Source organism: Ammodytes marinus (assembly GCF_949987685.1).
Source record: "Ammodytes marinus genome assembly, chromosome: 6".
NCBI lineage: Eukaryota > Metazoa > Chordata > Actinopteri > Uranoscopiformes > Ammodytidae > Ammodytes > Ammodytes marinus.
Window position 1 is genome coordinate 18,978,084 of NC_137235.1, and position 11,599 is coordinate 18,989,682.

Genomic DNA, 11,599 nt, shown 5'->3' on the forward strand with positions numbered 1-11,599 from the left:
TTTCTCCTTTCTCCCCAGCTTGAGGCCAGTGCCTTATCCATTTGGCCACTGGGGCAATCATTCACGTATACCATATAACAACACTATTTAAAACACTACCAACCACTAAACGGGCGCAATTAATTATTGGGACTATTTATAAATATATTTGGTAAAAGTTCAAATATTTTGTTGTACGCCACAGCTACATCTTTCTGTTCCGTTGCTAGGCAAAAAAACCAAAACACATCACTGAATCAAGTTGATAGAAGACTATCAGACGGCTTCCGGTTGAGACACAAACTACAAAATAAATCGTCACTCGAGAGCCGTGTAAGAAAACGCCTGCAATTTATCAGCCGTTCATTCGTCTGCCATCTCCAATTTGTTGTTTAGCCCGCACAGAGATTTTCTGAGAAATTTCATAATTCCAGTTTAATTAACACTTTCACCCCGAAAAGGCCTTAACCGCTCTACTACTTTGAACGCTCCTTTGCTAATGCCTTTAATTTGAAAATATGAGAACGGAAGATTCAATCCAAACTGCTGTCTCAATATCAGACAGCTAACGTTTACTAAGCTGGCGCAACATTATCCATGAGATGATACGAATGAAACAACTTGTTATATATATTTTTTCATCCTGGCCACGTTAGTTATATAATTGCATTGGCGTTAGTAGCGTTATCTAACTAGATTCAATGAAGGATGAAATAGGTTGCTGAAACCTAACGTTAGGTAGCGAGCCCAGCTAACAGTTTGTGTTTTCATCGACAGGAACAGCGTTACCTAGGATAGTGATAAACAAGTCCTAGCGAGGTTACCTTTTCAACAGAGACTCGTCGATATGGTGAGTCTTCACGTACCTCACCCAAAGACTGTAATAACATTGTAGCAGTCTCATAAATTAACCTATATCATGTTGCGTTGGTCCCCCAACCCGCTCAAAGTTAGGTGATAACCATAGACAGTGGTGATAACTTTGTAAATGTTGCACCTCGGCAGATCCTCTCTCGCGTGAAGCCAGCCGTGGGAGCAGAGACACAGGAAAGCATCAATGAGAAGAAGAAGAAAAACAAAACTAAGGTTCCCCGCTTGGAGGAGTACCTGCAACAGAGAGACTACCTTGGGGCCTTGACACTGTTAGAGGTACCACACACACACACACACACACACACACACACACACACACACACACACACACACACACACACACACACACACACACACACACACACACACACACACACACACACACACACACACACACACACACACACACACACACACACACACACACTTTGCAGATAGATTAGGTTTAGCTAATGAATGTGTCAGTAGCAATATTACAACACTGGGATTATAATTTTAACAGTACAGAATAAGTTGCATACCAATATAGTAAATGCCAAATAACCTTTAGAAAAATCAAAGAAATTGGTTCAGTGAAATTAATCCAATGAATTAAGGTCCTCCAAATTCAAGGTGGTAGGGGCAGGAGACAGCCAGGGAGGGTCGGAGGATCTGTGTGGTACTGCACATGAGGCACATTTCACTATTGAGAGGAAAATTAAAATATAACACTTTTTCATTGCTGTGAAGTGGTCACACTCATAGCAAATATTCAGGGATTTTTTGTAAATGCATGGGGGAGAATAAGTCTTGCTGACTTGTCGGCTGATTTGAGCTTACTTCAGATACTAGTATTTCTGTATTTGTAGGCCTGGTCAAATGTCAAATTAGTTTTGAGTTAATTTAGCTATTACAAAGTTAAATTATGGAAAATTCCAGAAACTGAAACTAATCCTCTCAAATCACCCATAGGGGCACTGTAGTACACACAATTCTGTAGAACAGTTAAACAAATTACATTTACTCTTATGAGGGCATAACACTATCGGACAATATATTGGTTTATGATTCTAAAATAATAATATCTGCATCGTCCATTATTGGTTGCTATTCTATAAAATGTGTTATACATACTTCTGTGCAGACTCTTCTTCTTTTTTTGTGTGGCCTGGATGTGATTCGTTGGATGAAAATTCGGGAATAAAGCAGTATTCCTGTAATAACAATTAATTATCCAAAAAGTGATTATTCAGTTTGAATAGCTTGCTGCTGTTTCATATAGGGTCGAAGAATTTCTTTTTTTAAACCGCAATGCCTCCTGCAGATTACCCTATGTGTCGTGCCCTAGAATGATAGTTTCAGAAATAGAGTATACCCCACATTCATGCTACAAAAACACTGTATTTCTGAATAATGTTGCTCTGCTGCTGATGTGTTGTGTTATCTCTAGTTTCAGAGAAGTATTGGTGAGAAAGAGGAGCATGCAGACCTCTGGATTGGTTACTGCGCCTTTCACTTAAGTGATTACAAGAGAGCTATGGAGGTAGGATTTCAAATCAATTACCCTAAATGCAGTATATGATTCTTATTCTGAGCATCTGTGGAATATATGGATAAGGATTTGACTGGCAGTTTATCATCGGCTCTGATTACTTTTGTAATATTTCCTCTTATCTTGTTCCGACAGGAGTACAAGGCTCTGACCATGAAGCCTGATTGTCCGGCTGATGTGTGGGTCTATCTGGCATGTGCCTTGTTTTTTCTGGGGCTCTATAAAGAGGCGGAGGAGGCTGCATCAAAGTGTAGGTTTTCTGACTGAATTCATTTGTAACTTCCTCTTTTGTACTGTACACCCTTACTAAATGTTGTATCTCTTGCTCTTTGTAGCGCCAACGTCCCCCCTCCAAAACCGACTGCTCTTCCACTTGGCTCACAAGGTCGGAATACTATCTATGTTATTATCCCTGCTGAGTAACCTTGCATTGTAGATAGAGGTTTATGTATGTAATATGGGAGAAGCACACCATTTGGTATTTATGTTGTAAAATACTGATCTTATACGTTTATTCCATCTTGTTTCAACTGAAAAATTGTTTTTTTAAACTCTTCTGCTATTGTGTCTTTTGATGTACGAGTGTGTCCACTTTTTGTGACCAGTTTGTTCCTAGGTGTGATTCATGTCTTCGCGCTGCCCCCGAAGCTATTAAGCTTTTTGTGCCGTGCTGATCACATCTCTAAACGGTCTATTCATTTCACTGTCTCTTGTCTTCATATTGTGCCTCAGTTCAACGATGAGAAGAAGCTGATGGGTTTCCACCAGAACCTGGAGGATGTGACGGAGGACCAGCTGAGCCTTGCATCCATCCACTACATGCGCTCCCACTACCAGGAGGCCATAGACATCTATAAACGCCTTTTACTACAGAACAGGTCCGTGCTTTGTGCTGCCCTTTACTCTCCTAAATGTACTTCAAGAGTCCGGCTGCACTCTGCACTAGCACCACCTACACTGTGTGAGTTGTTAATGGAGGAGTTTGAGATGTCATGTGCTCACACCTTGTGGAACCATAAAGATAGTTCAAGTGTCTCAGTGCCGCAGACCTGCTGAGCTAGCTTTCCTTAATTCTGATATACTGTATGTGTAGTGGAAAGGATAAGAAAATGACTTTGACTTTGATTTTACTAGATATCCTGTGCCGCTTCTCTCAGTGATCAGTTTCCTGCTTTGTGGCACTTGTGCATCTGAGGATTTGTTAAAGGTTGACGTCGGCTTCCATTGCAGGCCTATGCAGCTCTTCTGAGCACACTTTGGTTGGACTGCAAATTAGACTTACTAGTACTACCACTAATGCATGCTTGGAACATTTTCTAAAATATCAATATAGGGTTATGCAAAAATATGCACTTTTCTCTTGGACAAGATTGCAGAAAGGTCTATTTCCCCAGTGCTTTCATGTTCCTTTACTGGAAACGTTATGTGATCCTACCTGATTTAAGTATTAAATGAATGACATCTGGACAGGTGCTATGCTGTCAGCAGTTTGAGATAATAGGCACATGAAGTTACATTTGCCAAATGTCCTTTTCTAAATATCATAATATTTTTTCATTTAAAAGAAAGTAATCAAAATGTATCTTGTCTCTCAGAGATTTCTTGGCCCTGAAGGTTTACGTGGCTCTGTGTTACTACAAGCTGGACTACTATGACGTGTCCCAGGAGGTGCTGGCTGTGTATCTGCAGAGCATGCCTGACTCCACTATCGCTCTCAACCTCAAGGCGTGCAACCACTTCAGACTCTACAACGGCAAGGCAGCTGAGGTACATGGTCATCGATTGCTGCCTAGCCTGGCAAATGTTTTGGTTGTTCTTCATGTTTATACAAAACACATTTTTATGTGAGGTCTGGTTGGTCGAATTGGTCCATTTTTTGTGGCTGCAAACGGTATTTGCTATAAAAAAGACAGTTCCCAGTACTGTTCCTTTTATTGAGAAAGGAACTAATTAGATGGATGGATGAATGGATGAATAGAATGACCTTCTGTGCATTTACTATGTACATACATCAAAGATATGTTTAGTGTTATCAGTATTTTGCGCTTTGAATAGAATTTATTTTATTTTATTTGGTTCAGTTTTATTTTTTAGCCATGAATACATTATTACAGTTCAGTCATTAAATGCTTGCCTTTTTCATTTCATTGGGGTGGGTTACTGGTGCTAGGTTTGACTCTGCTCTCTCTCTCTCTCTCGCACGCGCTAAGACTGAGTTGAAGAACCTAATCGACATCTCCTCCTGCTCCTTTGAGTTTGCTAAAGAGCTTATCCGACACAACCTGGTAAGCTCTAACTGTGGGTGTGTAGGTGTGTGCCGCTGTGTGTGCGTACGCTGGTGACTAACATGCTACTTCTCCACTCTGTGAATCTCTCCCCTGTGTACTGCAGGTGGTGTTTCGCGGTGGGGAGGGGGCGTTGCAGGTTTTGCCTCCTCTGATCGATGTGATCCCTGAGGCCAGACTCAACCTGGTCATCTACTATCTCAGACAAGGTACGCAGGCATGGCATTGCAGCAAAACCTTGAAAATATTTCCATTAACATGCATTAAAGCTTTAAAGATTCAGATCTTAAGACGATTATTGAGAAATTCTATCATCTGAGATAAGTTGAGAATACAAAAACTAATTATTTCTTATAAAAGTTTAAGTATTGGATGATAATGATATGTTGAAAGTACTTAAAGTTATGACGAAACTCGATGAAAATCCCACTTTCCATATTTCCTCATTCATTTTATTTAACAAGTAGCATCAGTTTCCTTGTGGCAGTTAATTTGATAGTTGTGTTAAATGTCAGATTTTGAAGAAAACTTACCGTAGCTCAGGGACTCACATGCTCCCTTTCAAACTTCCAGACGATGTCCAGGAAGCCTACAACCTCATCCAAGATTTGGTGCCCACAACACCTCAGGTATTGACGTAAAATTACCACTACAAGGCCTAATATTGAATATTTAGCATTCAAGGGTTTATTGGTTGTACGCTTTTACAGAAACTAATATAGACAATGAAAACCCTTATGATTAAATGAATGCTGTTATCAAACCTTCTCTTCCTCAAGAGATGGTTTCTAGGTAGGTTTTCTGCATGTCTTCAGACATACTTAAGCAGATTTTGATATGAAAATGAGGGCTGTCAAGCGATTAAAATTTTTTATCTAATTAATTACAGGCTCTGTGATTAATTAATCTAAATTAATCGCATACTTATGACACTTTTATGCCTGTTTATAAACAACTGTATAGGCTACCGTTCGTCTCTCTCTCTCTCTCTCTCTCTCTCGTAACTTCTGTCTCCTCCTCTCAGCCAGGTTACTACATTAAATAAATTTAGGAACTACTAGCGCCGAAAAAAAACAAGCAGGCTAAATGACTGTCTATCTCCCACAACAGACAGCGCTGCACTGCCACAGGTGCGGTGCGCATATCCTATGCCGACTCATTCACCGTCCTTCTCATAGCCAAAAATATTAACACACACACACACACACAACAGAGGAAAAAAGACAGGCATATGCTTGGAAGAGTGAGAGGGGGTGGGTGTCCGTTTGAAGGAGACGATCGCAGCTAGCAAACAAAAGTGAGACACAGAGGAAGATTGAGAGATACTGTTTTGAACCTATTAGGCACCCACTAAATCAATAATGCACAGACACTGCGGAGAATAACATAAGACGTATTCCTACCTTCATGCTTATTTGCCCGGAGCTTCCCATAAAACGTCCCTCTCTATGCTTCTTTCTTTACTCTTTAATCCCGTGCGGGCCGTGTCAGCAAGCTACAGGTGCAGCTCCGCTATCGCCTCACCTCTTGCACCGGGTCAAAGGGCAATATAGAAGTGCGATTAATCTGCGTTAATTTTTTTTAATCGCGTTCATTTTTCTGTGATTAATTAATCGAAATTAACGCGTTAATTTGACAGCCCTAATAAAAATAAATAGATGGAATGATTTAAAAACTGAAGAAACATCTCCGTTTATAGTTTAACCATGACATATTGCTTTTATGTGTTTTTTTTTCTTCAAAATTTTCATCAAGGCAACCAGGGCTGCCTTTTCTTCCTTTTTAAATTATTTCCCCATAAAGGGACCAGACTAGAAAGCCTATGACGTTTTTTTTATTACTTTGATCATTTATTTTCTCAGGAGTATATCTTAAAAGGAGTGGTAAATGCTGCATTGGGACAAGAAATTGGATCAGTGAGTATTCCTGTTAAATAAATAGTTACACATGCAGGAACACTTGGTAAGAGTAAGTCCAGGAAAAATAAATATTTTATTAATCTCTTTAGAGGGACCACCTGAAAATTGCTCAGCAGTTCTTCCAGTTGGTCGGAGGCTCGGCCAGCGAATGTGGTACGTTGTATTGAAATTTGATCAATATGATCCTTTAAAAGTTTAAAGCAACACTGAGTGAGCATGTGTGTGTAACCTTTTCTTCACTTTCAGATACTATTCCTGGCAGACAGTGCATGGCCTCCTGCTTCTTTCTCCTGAGACAGTTTGAAGACGTTCTCATATATCTAAACTCAGTCAAGGTTAGTTTTGCTCAGTGCGAGGAGCACATTATAAGCTATATTGCCTTGAAGAATCACAGCGATATTATCACTTAACAGCACTATCAGAATGTATGATGGAGAGAAAAATGCTCCCACACACACACTGGGTGAGAGTTGACACTTTAGGTGACAAGTGGTGCGTTACAGATGCAGTACAATTATTCAGGTGTTTGTGATGTAATACTAACATAAAGTGGACACTTTTTTTATGAACATGCGGACCCTTAGGCTTTTTGTGTAGGAATAATTGTCCTTCTAAATTTGCAGGGTTACTTCTATAATGACGATACTTTCAACTTTAACTATGCTCAGGCTAAAGCTGCCCTTGGCAACTACAAGGAAGCAGAAGAGGTACGTGAGTCCAGCACACACTTACACAGCTACTTTTTACAGACAATGATTATTTCCAAACAAAATGCAGGATAATGTTTTTGAATAATTGAATGTCTTTTTCAGCTTTTCCTGCTGGTTCAGAGCGAAAAGATCAAGAATGACTATATTTACCTCAGCTGGCTGGCACGATGCTGTACGTATAGTGGTCTTATTGGTGATTCTGTAGGCTATATAGCATAGTATTAGTTGTAAAACGATTCATTCACATGGCTCCTAGGAGATTTTGTTTGCGTTACACTCAACAGCTCTAAGAAATGGACATTCTCGGAAAATATTTTTCTTCCTTCCTTAGCTTAATCCACATCAATAAAACCTGACAACAGGTGTTTCATATTTTTTATCCAATATGAATCTATAAAGGGTGTTGAAACTGCCTGTGAATGTTGGATTATTGAACACCCGTCTTGTTCTTGACAGATATAATGAACCAGAGGGGTCGGCTTGCCTGGGAGCTCTACCTGAAGATGGGAACTTCCTCCGACTCCTTCAGTCTGCTGCAGCTCATCGCCAACGACTGCTACAAGGTGACATCAACCTCTATCCTCTGAGAATGGGAAACGTGTATAAATCTAACAATTATTTCTTTAAAAAGTTAGTCAATTATAATTAACCCATTGATGACGGCTGCTGCTGCGCGATGCCACATTGCCTCTCCTGCCTGATGCTGCATCGTGCAGCATTGTTACTTTATCTAATTTTCATGGCATGCGCAGCATAGAATGCACTGTCATTGGTTCAAATACACATGAGGTGGGTTTTGTTGATTTTTTAAGACCACGTGACCACCCAAAAGTGGTTTGCCGAAAATCACATCAATCAAAAAAATAAAAAATAAAACAAAATAATAAAAAAAAAATAAGCCGCCTGTGTCAGCGATAGTGTATTACAGAACAGTTAGTGGCGTTTGGTGCGCAGAATCAAGGTCCACTACAGGCTACTGACGAAAATCACACTAAATATTTTATATTATTTATTCTTTTTTTTCTTCCCCCATCTAATTTTGACGATTTTTAGAAAAATTAGTTGGTGTGTAAGCGCTAAGGGAGCATGTTTAAATAAAACCTGTGAACCTTAACTTTTAAATGTATTTTATTTCATGTTTCTATGTGCTACACAGGCTTAGATATTAAGGTTTTGGTAGACTTGACAATTCGTACTATTTTTTCAGAAAACCCTCAGGCATTAAGGACATGCATCCTAGATTGCCATAGTCATCAATGGGTTAATTGCTCAATTGAGTTGAAAGGCTAAACATTTGGACTTTGGACTTTTTGAAAAATGTTATAATAAATGTTCATTAATCTTTAGTTGCAACCCTTGGAATATATTAATTAGCCTTTTCCTGTGCATTTCAGTGAGGGACTGTCTCTAATGATCATGTCAATTATTGGTTTATCAGCAGATTATTTTCGCGATCAACAACAGTATAAAAACAAAAAGTTATTTCAAATTGAGCAGAATATGCTCAGATAGAAGAAGCGGGCATCATTAAATGTTGAGTATTTTTTTGCTTAAGAAGTGACTCAAATGTCAACTTCTTTTCAAAACGTGTCTGCCAATGGACGAAACGTTTTCCATTCGGCTATTTCTTTGTGAAGATGCCAATAGACAGGGGTCTTTTAGTCCAATGATACAATTTTCAAAGGCGTATCCATTTCCTGAACTCAAATATGTCAGATGTATAGATAAGATTGATTCCCAAATGCCATCTTAAATGGAGAAGTTGCACCATTCATTTTATACCAGCCTGTTACATCTGGCATATAATAAGCACATTTGAGCTGTGATTATGTTCTTACAGGTCTTGTCCTTCGAGATGCTGTTTTCTCCCAGAACGTTTCAAACACATGTATTGTTCTGGATCAACCACTTCATTGGAGTTCACTTGATAAAGATGTTGTTTAATCTGTGCCTGGACAATCAATGTGTTTCATATGAGCGCTCACGATCACCTGCTGTTTCAGATGGGCCAGTTCTACTACGCAGCTAAAGCATTTGATGCACTGGAGAAACTGGACCCGGGCTCCAACTACTGGGAAGGAAAGAGAGGGGCATGTGTCGGCATCTTCCAGCTCATTCTGGCAAATAAGGAGTCAAGGTATGTTTTTTTTAACCCATGTTCATTAATGCGAGTCTTGATTTTATGATCTTAAATTAAAAATTTTTTTGTAGTTGTTTAAATTGCGAAAATACTGCCCCGTCAAACTGAAAAGCACCCTAACTTGCATAACACCCAAACTGTGGCCTGTTTCGAGTGAGCGTGATATCTAAATAAAAGAAACATGAGATGATGGTGCATTCTTGACTCTATCTTGTTTCCTCACATATCCTGTTTGCGTTCTAGGGAGACACTTAAAGAGGTTGTGCCCCTGCTACGAAATTCAGGAAACCCCCAGGTTGAATACATCATCCGAGCTCTAAGGAAGTGGGCCAAAGACAACAGAGTCCTCCTCTCATGACAGCCTTCCTCACTGCAGACCTACATCAAGAGTAGCTACATTATGCACACATCAGCAGTCTTTTAAGTGCATTTGGTCATTTCACTCGAATGTACTGTATGAGTGATATCTATGCCAGAAGAAGCAAAGAAATATGGAGCAATTATTTCTGCTACATTGTAGTGTTTTGTATCAAAATATGTATGTTTTAAATTGTAACTCTATTTACTTGTATATTTGTACTGTTACTGTACAGTTTTGTATACTGTTACTGTATATATCTATTATTGTATCAGTTATGTTATTGTATGAATGTCAGTGGAGTAACTGACTTCACAGTTTTCTCTCCACTTTGGTTGGGTAAACAGAAATACATTCAATTTACATAACGTACATAACATAAATAAAAAAAACAGTCACAACACATTTACACATTTTTAGTTTTATATTCCTCTCTGATGTTAATGAAATAAACAAAAAGGAAGCGTTTATCTTATTTGTATAAAATAAGATCCAGTAAGAATAAGTACATAACAAGATATGTATATGGGAAACATATTCAACTTCAAATCACAACCAATTATGTCTATCTTTCCATAATGTGTCCAAAAGTATACTGAAGGAACAGACTCCCAATGTATTCAAAATAACAGAGTGCAATGATCCATCCCCAGCTTTCATTTCATCACACAGTTTGATGTAATTAAGAGCGTGTCTGCTGCACTGAATTGCATTGCTCAAAGTTACAGTATGACTTGTGCAATTGTCCTGTTCGTATACCAAGGGTAAAGGAGTACTTAATTGAGTTAGTGTTGCACTTTCATAAAGTTAAGGAGTTTTGTGACAGACTATAAAACGAGAATGGTCACAATTGCGTCAAGCGAGGCCAGCAATCCTGAATTTTAGTCGCTAGAGGAAATCAATCTTTTAAATGCTGGATCCTGCATAACATACCATATTGCAACTCAACATGTCTGATCAAATGCTCTCATCTTAAACTTCTTAATGCATATATTAAAGTCAAAATATTGAATAATCAAGGCCAGACTTAACAGGACAATTTGAGCCAAGACAGTGAGTTTCAGGGGCAAGTGAAGAACAACTTTTAGTCTCCTCAAAGTTTCTCTGTGATTGTTTTTTTTTTAAAAAACAATAAGACCAAATACACAGCAGTGCGTGGTTAATTTTGTCAGAAAACTTCCCGACGATAAAATAGTGATTTGGTCAGCCATCTGTCCCACTCCTTACCAGATGTGGCCCCCATGCTGTTTTGTTGTTTTCCAACTGAAATGATGGTGCAGAAGACGAGTTGAACTGTTTTCATGTGGTTCAGGTGTTTTTGACAGATGAGATGTGTCCCAACAAAAACCAGTACCTTGAAATGCTAATTTTTGTTTTTGTTTTGTTAAGACAAAAAGAGGGTTTTATATTCTTGATTCGAAAGTGCTCATTCAAATACAAATGTTTCAACTCTGCAGGAGTTGTCACATTGCACAGAGGGTGGTAATTGGGGGTGAATGAGGGCCCTATAGCAAAACTGGGGCTTTGTAACAGGTCAGTCGAGCCATGGTTTCTACCAGAGAAGACAGTCGAGCATTCATATAAATGTCAGTTTCTTACAATCAACCATGCAGAGCTGAATTTGAAAAGAGCTGAACAAAACAGATAAAGAAAAAAAGGGGAACTGAAGTTATAAAATATGTAAAAGGATATAGGCTAATATTTAAGTTGAACGTTTTTTATTTTTATTTATTTTTTTTAATTACAAATTCGCCCAAGTTAAAAATTGAAGCTTTCATGCAATAATTCGTTAACTGGATAGCTT

The 11,599-nt window shown here is 38.7% G+C and overlaps 1 protein-coding gene across 2 annotated transcripts; it reads left to right on the forward strand.

Annotated features, from left to right (window-relative positions):
• Window positions 1-604: 604 nt before the first annotated feature.
• ift56 (intraflagellar transport 56) lies at window positions 605-9,928 on the forward strand. Of its 2 annotated transcripts, XM_080029234.1 has the most exons (18): window positions 605-829; window positions 985-1,128; window positions 2,282-2,374; window positions 2,519-2,633; window positions 2,719-2,768; window positions 3,116-3,261; window positions 3,979-4,150; window positions 4,594-4,668; window positions 4,775-4,877; window positions 5,242-5,297; window positions 6,531-6,584; window positions 6,677-6,740; window positions 6,834-6,922; window positions 7,211-7,294; window positions 7,400-7,469; window positions 7,754-7,860; window positions 9,301-9,434; window positions 9,681-9,928. In XM_080029234.1, the coding sequence occupies exons 1-18, from the start codon at window positions 827-829 to the stop codon at window positions 9,793-9,795; spliced, it is 1,674 nt and encodes a 557-aa protein (XP_079885360.1). In that variant the 5' UTR covers window positions 605-826; the 3' UTR covers window positions 9,796-9,928. The 2 variants fall into 2 exon arrangements, with proteins under 2 accessions (XP_079885360.1, XP_079885361.1); XM_080029235.1 differs by lacking the exons at window positions 4,594-4,668; window positions 4,775-4,877; window positions 5,242-5,297.
• Window positions 9,929-11,599: the final 1,671 nt, after the last annotated feature.